At 38.3% G+C, this 12570-nt stretch overlaps 1 protein-coding gene across 1 annotated transcript; it reads right to left on the reverse strand.

The window, feature by feature from the left end:
• Positions 1-952: 952 nt before the first annotated feature.
• Positions 953-12431, reverse strand: FKBP7 (FKBP prolyl isomerase 7). The gene is made up of 4 exons (XM_012925775.2): positions 12108-12431; positions 10681-10832; positions 4349-4479; positions 953-1686 (listed from the first exon to the last, which is right to left on the reverse strand). The coding sequence occupies exons 1-4, from the start codon at positions 12314-12316 to the stop codon at positions 1525-1527; spliced, it is 654 nt and encodes a 217-aa protein (XP_012781229.1). The 5' UTR covers positions 12317-12431; the 3' UTR covers positions 953-1524.
• Between the last annotated feature and the right edge of the window lie 139 nt (positions 12432-12570).

The following is a 12570-nucleotide window of genomic DNA, read 5'->3' on the forward strand; positions in this document are numbered from 1 at the left end:
AAAGAAAATACACAGGAAAGTTTTGTTGAGGGGCCAGACTGTGTGCTATACCCATGTGGTATTCATACTTCTGTTGATTTCTGGGTTGCCCCTATATTTTAATTTTAAAGGTTTATTTTTTGATATGCATAGTTAAATTAAGGAAAGAGAGAGCCTCGATGGTCCAGGCTGCACCAGGCCAGAGCCAAGATTCTGATTCATTTGGGTCTTGCACTTGGGGGTGGGGACCACCCAAGGACTTGGGCCACAGCATCTTTCTCCTAGATGTATCAGCAGGTTCTGGATAGGAAGCAGAGTAGGCAGGACTTGCACCAGCACTCACACATGGCAGTTGTCCAGGTAATGACCTAATGTGCTGTACCACATCCGCTCAAAACAATACAGCTTATATATTTATCTGTATTTGATGACATACACGGAACGATCACTCATGATTAGTGACAAGAATCCTACAATTAAGTGACATCAAAAAAGAAATACCTAGAGAAAGGAACCTGGAAATAAGAAATTCCATGGCATCAGTTCAAAACAATCAGGATGAAAAGTCAGGAGTGGTAGATACCCACAGAGGCTGAAAGGAGGAAGAGGGGAATTCATATATAATAGTACCTGAAGAAGTGACACAGCGAGAGTGAAGACTTTATGCTTGGTATACGAAGCAAAAGGTCTTTGGTCTGGTCAGGTATCTTTAAATATTTCGCACTAAAAGAAATACCCAAGGCCGCAAGTTTGCACCAAAAAAGGCACACGTTGTATTGAAGTTCTCTGTAGAGTAGTATATATAACCAGTGTATTCCTGTATAGGTAACAAAAGAAGGCTGTTCAAGCCTATGGTTTTTAAGTAAAAATTTTTTTGGAAGGCAGAAAAATACATAGAGAAAGAGCTCCCCACCAGATTCACTCCCCAGATGTTTGCCACAGCAGGGTTGTGCTAGGCTGAAGCTTGAAGTCATAAACTCAGTGCAGGTCTCCCATGTGGGTGGCGAGGACTTCAGAGCGAGCTGGACCTGTGAGCAGAGTCAGGACTCCAGTCTAGGCTCTGATATGGGATGCACGTGTCTTCAGTGATGTCTTAACTGCTGCACCAAATGCCTATCCTCTGTGAAATGTTAATTTCTGGGTCCATGCTGAATATTTTTAAAAACATGGGCATTATAACCCTTAATATATTGAATTTGGATTATTTACACAGGTTGTTAAGATTAGAGTTGGGAAGATCTTACAGATTTTGATATTTGTGTTCTTCTAAAACCTGAATGGGGAAAATCGTCCACTAGTACACAGAGGTCTGTGAATATTTCATGGTGCTGCAATGTGTGTTCACAGAATGAAGCAGTAGGCAACACAGTTATCCCTTTTCTGAAAGTTAATACTTGCAAAACAGTCTCACATTTATTACTCCAAAATTAATATGTATTAAGGAGATCAAAATATCTTCTCATGGTGACAAACAGAAAAGACAACTTTGAAAAAAGTGTTATATATATAAAATAGGGACTTTTTAACTGTAGGAATAAAACTCTGCTATAGTTCATCATGTTGGTATATGTTGTATTCCTTGGGAGAAATGAAGCCATCACCATTGTGGTCATTCTTCTTAAAAATGTCTTCTAAAACTGCATTCTGATACGACTCGTCATGTGGTTTCCCATCTTTTTCAAATTCTCTTTTCAAGTAATCACTTATCTAGAAGGACAAAATAACATTTCTTCAGTAAAATTCCAGTAGCTTTGAGGGATGTTTACAATAATGAAACTCATATCCAAGACTACTCTATAATTGATACAAAAAAATTAAAGATATTTGAAATATTTTTAAAAGTCTTTAATTCTTTTAAGAGAGACCGGTTTTCCTTTTGTTTTTTTAATTTCATTTGCATTTTTAACATATTGGTTATTCAGTACCATGTCAAATAATTCCATAATGTTGTAAATTGTTGTTGATGTTATGTTGTGGCTTTTAATTGATCGGCAGGGAGGGGTTGGGGACTCCCAGAGCCTATGAAACTGTGTCACCTAATGCAGTGTAATAAATAAATAAATAAATAAAATAATTTCATTTTATGACACAGTTTCGCAGCTCTGGGATTCCCCCAACCCTTTCCCAAACCCTACCCCCACAGTGAATTCCTCCATATTGTTACATTAGAACAGATCATAACCAGTCATGATTCCTTCATTGCGGGCATGTATCATGCAGAGTCCAGCATCTTATTGTCCAGATAAATTCAACAGTTTCAGTGGGAAACCATCCTGGTCTGAAAGTAGAGCTGGCAGAATATCATCCCCTCCTCCCTGCGCAATAGCGTAGTGGTTAAAGTCCTCGCCCTGCACGTGCCGGGATCCCATATGGGCACTGGTTCTAATCCCGGCAGCCCCATTTCCCATTCCAGTTCCCTGCCTGTGGCCTGGGAAAGCAATTGAGGACCGCCCAAAGCCTTGTGACCCTGCACCCACATGGGAGATCTGGAAGAGCTCCTGGCTCCTGATTGGCTCAACTCCAATTGTTGCGACCACTTGAGGGCTTGGGGAGTGAACCATCAGATGGAAGATCTTCCTCTCTGTCTCTGCTCCTCTCTGTATATCCGCCTTTCCAATAAAAATAAATAAATCTTAAAAAAACAATATTATCCCCTCCAATGAAAAGTCACTACACAACTTCAACAACAATTTACAACATCATGGAGTTAATTGACATGGTATTGAGTGATCAGTATGTTAGAAAATGCAAGTTCTTATCACATCCTGTGACTACTTCACTGACATCTCAATTTTAGTTTATACACAACTGGCTGCTATACACCTTAAAATAGTTATAGGGTACTATTCAGCTGTCTCGTGTCTATTTTCATTTTTATATTTAGCAGCTTATAGTATTCAAGAGTGATTTCTACTGAACTACGTGAATTTTAGGATAGTCTAAACAGGTTTTCAAAATCAACTTCTTCTGAGGTTGGAGATGGTAGAACTCAAAGATTAACATCTAAATTTTCTTGGAACTGATTTTTAATAATATCAACTGTTCATATTAAAAAACTCACTTTTTATGATTTTCATTATTGAATAAATAAATACAGATCAACATTTCTGTAATCCCTAAAATTAATGATTACATTGTATTATCAATAAAAGACAGGATTAGCTTAGTATGCCACCTCCAACTTCTTTGTCTTAGCATATGAACTAAGGGTATATTGTCATTTATATGGTATGACTCAGTGAAGCATTATTTATAACTATGTTAAATGATATATTCATATACTTTTTATACTGTATTTTAGCTATCACAAGTAAGAGAAAACATGTAATATTTGTCATTTTGGGTTTGGCTTATTTCATTTAGCATAATGTTCTCCAGTTGCATCCATTTCATTGAAAATGTCAGGATTTCAATTTTTTATAGCAGTTAATATTCCATCATGTATATATAGCACATTTTCTTTATCCAGTCATCAGCTGATAATTAGGTGGTTCTATATCTTATCTATTGTGATTTGAGCTTCTATAACCATGACGACACAGATTCCTCTCTCAAATACTGATTTCCTTTCCTTCAGTTATAGTCCCAGGAGTGGGATAGCTGGGTCATATGGCAGTTCTATTTTTCATTTTCTAAGAGATAGGAATCTCCATACTGTATGAATTCTGAGGAATCTCCATACTGTATGAATTCTGGTTTGCTTATTTGGAAAATTCTTCATTTCTGCCTTTCTCGTAAATAAGGAAATTTCACTGATATAATATTTTTTGTCGGAGGTGTTTTTCTTTCAAGACCTTGTATATATCATTCTACTGTCCTGATCTGCAAGATTTCTGCTGAGAAGTCTGTTGTCAGTCTGATGATTTTCGTTTATATGTAACTTGACATTTTTCTCTCATTTCATTACAATCATCTCTTTGTTTTTCAGGGTTTTTTTTTTTTTCTTTATTTTTGACAGTCTTTGGACACTTAGCTCTTTACCAAACTGTCTAACCTACACAATTCAAATTCTTGTTAGCTCTTTTCAGCACCTCATATAATCCTCATAGTCCTGTGGGAGTTATTGCACATAAAAAATTCTCACAGTGTCACATGAAAAAGAGATGTGTTCCGGTGGTCTAGAAACTGAAGACCCTGTAGACATGAGCACTTGGGGGATTTTAATGACCCACTTTTAGGGTGGAGGTAATTGAACAAGATGACTCACAAGTTTCATATTAGAAAGACAATTTTCTTCTCCAAACTTATTTTTGTTTTTAGTAACCAGCTCTGTAAAAGCAGTGATCAAAGTCCATGATAGTCGCTAGGGCTAAAAAATAATAGTCATAACACACATACCAATTGTGATGAGAAATGAGACTGTACACACCTCAGTTTTGGAAAGTTGTTTGTCCTTGTCTGTGTCCACCTGTTTAAATGTTTCAATGCTCCGTGGCCCTTTGGTCACAGCATAAAGCTCGATCTCAAAAATCAATGTTGCATCAGGTGGAATCTTGCCTTCTGTTATGAACAAAATTTAGGTATTTAATTTACATGAGGATTTGGTTCAAATGTTTATTCATGCTAGCTATAATGATACTATGATTGTATCAATTAATATTTACAGGAGTTATTTTCATCTATTCAAAAAATTTTTCAATTTTTACCTTAATTTCGCTTAAGGTTTTAACAATTTTTTTTTTTAGTGTTTTTTTTTTTTTTTTTTTTTTTTTTATTGTTAATTATTTTGCATTATGTGACAGTTTCATAGGCTCTGGGAATCCCCCCCTCCCTCCCCCTCCCCTCCTCCCGGTGGATTCCTCCACCTTGATGCAGTATTACAGTTCAAATTCAATCAAGATTCTTTCATTGCAAACATATACCAAGCATAGAGTCCAGCTACTTATTGTCCAGATTGGTTGAACAGTTTCTTGGGGAGACCTTTTCTGGTCTGAAGTTTGAGCTGGCAGAATATCATCACAGTCAATTAAGAGTCCCAATATAACATCAACAGCAATTTGCAATGTTATGGAATTGACATGGTTTTGAGTAACCAGTGTATTAAAAAGAAAAAAAAAAAAAAAAGGAAAACAAGTCCTAGCCACCACCTATGATTAGCTCATTGACATTTCAATTTTAGTTCATATACAGGACCGGCTGCTCTATACCTTAAAATGGCCATAAGGCACCATTCAGCTGTTTCGTGTCCATTTCATCTTAGTATTTAGCCAGTTGTTGTGTTGAAGTAAAATTTTGCTGATCTTGGCAGATTTTAGGATAATCCAGACTGGCTTGTAACTCTAACAAGATATATGTCAACATTTTAGGTGCAGAACATTTTTTTTTTTTTTTTTTTTGGGGGGGGAGTGTGCAGGAAAATCCTCAGCACCATGGTGAGGAGTAAAACTAATCTTTGTGACCCACCCAGCGAGGCATGAGCCAATCCATGCCAGCTCTTTCCTGTCAGATTTCAAGTTCTACTTTCTGTTGTTTATTTATTTTAGGTTTTTTTTTTTTTTTTTTTTTTAGTTTGTATGATTGTTTGTTTGCTGTGAGGGGTTTTCGAAGCGATCCCGATGGTCATTGCGAGGGAGGGGGGGTCCAGAGGTGGAGCCAGTCTCGGACCAGAGAAAGCTCTCCTCCCTGGTCCGGAAGGACGTTTATTGTTCTTCTGCTTCTGCAGACCACTCAGGGCTTCTGGTTGTCTTTCCGATGACGTTGGTTTCTGCACTGTAGTGTTTGGACTTCTTCCATCCCCTGTGGAAGCTCCGGTTGGGGGTGGGTGACCTCAGAGTACTCGGCCTCCGAGGGCATCCAATTCCCTGTGGCCTCCTTGGCAGTTGGGATATAGTCCTTGTTGCTCGTATTAATAGTTTGTGGTGAAGGTCTGGGAGTCTTCATGGTTGGGATCCAGGCTTTCTCCTTACCACCTGCTCCACCCTGGAGTGCTCCCCTGCTCCACGCACATGACCTCCTGTTAAGAGGTTGTCAGGATCGCACCCGATTCCCCCCTCATGCATTGGTATAGTTTTTAAACCAAGTTAGTTCAAAGGAACTATCGAACCACTCTCCTTATGCAAATAAATTTAGGTCACTTTTTTTTAATATGCACTTATCATTATATGAGATGGTACAAAGAGAGAAATGAATGCACAGAAATATTTCAAAGTATTCAATGTTTCAAGTGATTTCCAGAAAATGATTTTATTTTATTCTGAAGTATAAATAAAAAAACAAGCATCAATGTATCTTTCAGATTCTTTGTAAACATTACAAGTTATTGTAATAACAAAAAAAAATCCAGTAACAATTTTACAAAGAAATTTCCATTCATAATAAAAAAAAGTTTTAAATATGAAGTTGAATAATTCTCTTCTAACGAAGTTAATCTCTTTGCTAATGTCACAGATCATTCAGCAACTATGGGCTATTTCATAAATAGACATCTCATTAAAATGAGCTGTAGCAATGACTTGCTAAGAGGCAATGGGTAGTGTGTATCCCCAGTATATTTCCAGAGCCTCACATGATGCTTAACATATTATAAGCATTTGGATATTGCTGAATGAATGACCATAGTGTTTATCTTAAAAATAACTCTCCTTGGAAAGATACAACAATTTTAAAAAATGAAAAGCTGGAGATATCCTACTAAATATTTATATAATCCAAAGAGAAAAGAGATTGCAAGAAAGAACTAAAAAGAAGTGGTTCAGTAATTTTCAAGCCAGTACATGTAAAAAGCTACTCAGACATCATATTTGTAAAGTGAAAGTCTTACCCCAATGTACCACATAATACCTGACCTGAAAGTAAAAGACCTGGAAATTGATTCAATAATCACTTTTACAAAGCCCATTCCTACTTACTCAGCAATCACTCCTTTGTGACATAAAAATAACTTTTGACAACAAAGATAAGTTCAAATTTCATAAGAAAAATTTAAATTCTTTAAATATGATAAATATAAAGAAAAATGTGCATTTGCTATAGAATTGTTATTTATAGGAGCAGATAAAAGAAGTAGGAGTTAATGTAAAGAATATGTACATACCACAGACATCGTTAATTAAAGCACTAAAAAGTCACATGCATTTCAAGACATGCAGGAGTGCTCTGTGACATGAATCAAAGACATTTCGCAGATAAAAAGACTTCTTCAAGTACTACCTAAAATAAATTATAGACAAGTTACTTTAAGAGCTTATTTAATCAAGAATTTGGTAAAGTTATACATAGCCTCATTTGCAACTTTTGAAATAATCTAATTCCAGCTATTATAATGTATGCAAGGATAGCAGTTAAGTATGTTCCAATAACAGACGTGACTTGTTTCTTTACATGTAAAATGATTCTGCTAGTGAGATTTATTGATTTTATATTTATTAGAGATACTTCAAGTTGAACACGGAGCAGCCATTTTGGCATAGTAGTTATGATGCCAATTGGGATACCTGAGTCAATGTCAGAGCGTCTCAGCTTGAGTCCCTAATGCACTTTCTATTCTAGCTTTCTGCTTATGTACCCTTTGGGGGGCAGCATATAATGGTTCAAGCAGTTGGGTCCTTGTCACCCACGTGGAAGATCTGGACTGAGATTAAGGCTTTTAAATTTAGTCTAGCCGAGCCCCAGCCCTAGCTGCTGTGGACATTTGAGAAATTGAATCAGTGGTTGGAAGATTGCTGTGTTTGTATCTCTCTCTTTCTTCCTGCCTTTCAAAATAAAAATTAAAAAGAGTTAACATGAACTTTTTGAAGTCAAAATTTTTATGAACTTATTTGAAAGTCAGAATTAGAGACAGAGATCTATCTGCTGCTTCCCTCCCCAGATGACCAAAATGGCCAGAGCTGGGTCAGGTTCTTCTGGGCATCCTACATTGGTGGCAGAGGCCCAAAGTCTTGGGCTGTCTGCTGCTGTTTTCCCCAGGCCAATAGCTGGAACTGGATTGGAAGTAAAGCAACTTGGACATGAACCAGTACTCATTTGGAATGGCAGTGTTGAAGGTTGTAGCTTTACCTGCTATACTACAATGCTAGCTCTGAAGTCACACTTCTTGCTCTGGCAAGGGTCCAGTTTATTCATAGCTAAGTAAACGTGGTCTTTGATATCTGAGAATAAATTAGTTTAAGAAGAAGATGAACTAAGTGATCATTGAGCCCCAGGAATGGGCACCTGTTGAGGAATGTAAATATTCTAGGTAGACAGAAGAAAGGGTCCCAGAGTGGTGGTAAAAGGAATGTGAAGGCATGCAATGAGCACAAGAAACTCTGAGAATGCGATAGAGAAGATGGGTTGTTTTGCCTAGAGGTAGCCTCAACATATGATACCATTTTTAGATAATCATTACCTTTTCAGTTTTTGTTTTCTATGAATAACAAGATTTTCAATATATGTTCCTTGGGAGTTATTTTAATCTGACTAAATGATTGGCCAAAATGACTGAAAATGAAGCTGCAGTTAGCTGGAACCATTTCTTTATGAGTTTTAAATATCAGTGGGTCTGACCCTCTAGGCCAATTTGGAGCAACGACTCCCTGGCTGTTACTACAAAGAACAGATAGATCACTACTCTAAACGATTAAAGCAACAGTCTCAAACAAGCCATACTGCTTTCATGAAAAATTAAGGACTAATGCCAAAATCTCATCATAGCAAACTTATCATTAGTAATGAGAAAAATATTTCAAATAAGTGATATCAGAGGCTATTTAGAAATACAGTGAAAAGATAAAGATGTTTTCCAAATAGCTTCACACAGCAATAAGAAATAGGGTTTTGAGGCTGAAAGGTGAACCTGTCCTTCTACCAGGCTGCTCATCACTTGTTTCCCTTAAAAATTTCCTTTCTGCTTTGCAACCCTTAATTGTAGTGATGTTGCAATTTTAATTTTGGAAAAATACATGTACAGAATAAAACATTCAGGTTGTACAAAATATTAGACTCTAAAGAAATAGCTTTTTCCCCACTCTCTCACTCTCTTTTTCTTAAGAAATATCTTTCTCACCCTTGATCTCCAGACCTCATTCCCAGAAATATTTAACATCATCCAATGACTGAGGTTGTCTTTGTAGGGACACGAGTCTGTGAAATTCCTCCAGGAATCGGAGCAGGGTCATTGCTTTATGCTAAATTCCTGTCCCTGATGACCAAGACATTTATTCCTGGAATATGTATCTGTTCCACTTTATTTTTAACCAACTGATACTGAAGTTTCTGTAAACTTTTTTTGAGTACATGGTAATCCACTATATGAAGAAACTTTAATTCACCTAATTTCCTATTGATGAATATTCAGTTTCCAGTCTTTTGCAATCAAATGCAAATAGTTTTTGTTTTTGTTGTTGCAGTGGATGTTCTTTTGCATATACCTTATGCATAGTCCAAGAAACCGAACTACCTGGTCAGCTGCATTTTTCCTTTTGATAGAAATGATCAGAGAATGACTTACACTTGCAGCATTGAAGCATGAGACTGCTTTTTTTCTCCAGGCCACCTTTTTCATCTTTGCTAATCTGATGAAACTAATCTCATTTTGTTTTAATTTCTTTATGAATTATTATTTTCATAGGTTTAAAGGCTATTGGCATTATATTAGTGGGCCATTTGTTCATGAACTTGGCAGTGATAGGTTACCTTTATTAATGCTTAGTCTTCCTTCATACGCTTTGAAAACATTTTTCCTCATGTATGTGCAGATCTAAATTTTCACATCATATTGCTGTATGATTGTTTAAAATAGGCAAGATATTAGAGGTTCGTTTCTTCCACATCAAGGCTTGTCTTGCATTGGGGGTAATAGTGATTGATAGCTTATTAGATAGTGTTCTAGTGCTTTTCTTTACTAAATCAAATGTTTCAGTCACCTGAGATTTATAAATGTAATTTTGGTCCTATTATCTAGAAAGAAGCATGCTACACACATTTATGTGATAATTACACACTAAAACAAAAATGTTCTTGGTAGAACTTCCACAATGCACGATAATTGTGGGTGTTGCTACCAACTGAGGGAAAGAACTCTAATCCGAAGATACCTTATTTTCTTAATAAGTAAAAGAGACTGGGTTAAACTAGGTATGACTAAAGTTTGTTGGGTTCCATAGTTCTGTGATTACTTTCCCCTATGACTTATATAGTTCCATAATTATTTTCTCTATGATTTATTTTGTTAAGCTATATCATCTTTATCTTGTTATTATGACTTATTTTCATGCTTTTTTTGGTAAACTACATTTAACATGAAATATACCATCTTAACCATTTTCAGGAGCACTGTTCAACAGTGCAAAGTACAGTCTTACATGGCCTGTCATCTGAACTCTTCAACTTGCAAAACTCAAGTTCTAAGGCCAGTGAGCAAGCCCTCCACACTTCTTTCTTCCTTGACCCTGGCATCCTCCTTTCTTTTTCTGACTCTGGGAATTTCACTACCACAGGCACCTAATGTAAGTGGAGCTGTACACTCTCTCCTGTTGTAACTAACTTATTCCTCTTAGCATAATGTCGGGGTTCCTCCTTGTTGTAGCATGTGTCAGGATTTCCTTCATTTTTAGAGATGAACAATATTCCACTTCATGAATACAAATACATTTTTATGAGATCATGTCAGTAAACACAGAAGCTCTTTCCACTGTTTGACTATTCAGTTGTTCTGAATATAGACCCAGATGTTTGGTTTATTTTAAAATATAACTAGAAAGAGAAAAAAAATGAACACCTTACCATAGCCTTCCTTTCCATATGCAAAAGATGGAGGTATAATCACTTTCCGCCTCTCCCCTGGGCACATGTCCATCATAGCAATGTCTAGGCCTTTTATGACTTGCCCGACACCAAGGACAAACCATTTTGGGTGGCCTTCATTTTGTGTCCGGCTGCAATACAAAATGATACTTAGATAAACTGATTTCAAGAGTCAGGTATTTATAATGTAAAATTAGTCTACCCTAACCATCTCTTTTTCCATATTGGTACTCTTTTCTGGATTCCCTGGTGAGCTATTTGGCTCAGACTTCCCTGTGATTGTCAGAAAGAGGTATGGTTTGCCCAAAGCTAGTCATTAGGAGTCATTTCATTTTCTTTTATAATATCATCTTTACAAAAAACTATCCAACAGTTGCCTTTTTCATGACTCTCTAGCCCCTATCTGGCTGTCTGGATTATACAAATAAGTCATTTAACCTCTCAGGGTTTTTTCTTAAAAATGATGGGGCAGGGATAGTCTAAAAACGGTCATTTAAATGGTAATTTACAATCATATCTTACTAAATTTTCCTGTTTTCTTCTAAGTGGGAAGAGCTAACTTTCCCCAGTCATATCTTTATAAGGTAAAATAGTACAGATGAAGAGAAGGTATTCTCCCTCTGAGCAATCCATTAACAAAACCAGAACAAGCAGCCAGGTGCGGGGGTGGTGGCTGAGAGAGCAGGCCTGGGGAAGGGCGGGGGCCACCGCTCAGGTTAGGGGGTATCACTGTGGCAGGGGCTTCAGGGACCGAAAGTAGCCCCTAGCCTAAATCATGCTTCCGAAGGCCACAACAGAATCTCTTTATCCTATGTAGTCAATCTTCTCTAAGATCCCGCTGGGCAGAGGAGCAGTGTTAACATCTTTTTTTTTTTTTTTTTTTTTTAAAGATTTATTCATTTTATTACAGCCAGATATACACAGAAGAGGAGAGACAGAGAGGAAGATCTTCCGAGCCGCAACCTGGACCTGGAACCTCTTGACTGCTTTCCCAGCAGTCCTTGACTGCTTTCCCAGGACACAAGCAGGGAGCTGGATGGGAAGTGGAGCTGCCGGGATTAGAACCGGCGCCCATATGGGATCCCGGGGCATTAAAGGCGAGGACTTTAGCCGCTAGGCCACGCCGCCGGGTCCTAACATCTTTACAGGCAGTACATTGATTTGGCTCTGGAGATAGTTGGTTAGATGGTGAACAGAAAGTGGCAGCGTATTTTTGATACTTTGTTGGGTCAACATTTTCAATAATTTTAAACTTAATATTCGGTCAGTGGGGGAACTGCTATCCTAGTCCAGTTTTCCTATGAGAAAGCTCAACTCTTACTGAGAGAACCGCGTGCGCTCCTGCTTGGGGGCGGGAGGCAAGGCTGCGTGCATCAACTGGCCGGGGAGCAGTGGACATCTCCTACCTGCAGTAGAATTTTGAGCCGTCTTTAGCCAAGTAGCCGTCGTAATGGGCATTTAGCAGATCTCCTTTCTTGCTTGTCTTAGAACAGTTTTCTGGACGATGCAAAACTTCGATTTTCACATCCTCTGGGTTCTCCTCCTCCTTTTGTCCCTGAGCAGCGTAAAAGCTCCACAGACAAAAGAAAAGGGTTAATCTGAGTAAGTAACGCATGGTTCGGAACAGTGGCCAGAAGACCCCCGCGTCCCCTAGCTATAGTCACTCGTTCCCCCGGGTTGCCCCCCGCGGCCTAGTTCCGACGCGTGGCAGGCATTGTCCTACGTCACCACAGGGCCAGGCCCCGCCCCGCCCCCTCCAGCCCTGGGCCCCGCCCCGCCCGCGGCCACGCCCCTCCAAGCCCCTTCCAGCCCTCGACCACGCCCCGCCCACTCCATCCTGCGGCCCCGCCCCATCTCCGCGGTCACGCC

Source organism: Ochotona princeps, chromosome 5 (assembly GCF_030435755.1).
Source record: "Ochotona princeps isolate mOchPri1 chromosome 5, mOchPri1.hap1, whole genome shotgun sequence".
Lineage (NCBI taxonomy): Eukaryota > Metazoa > Chordata > Mammalia > Lagomorpha > Ochotonidae > Ochotona > Ochotona princeps.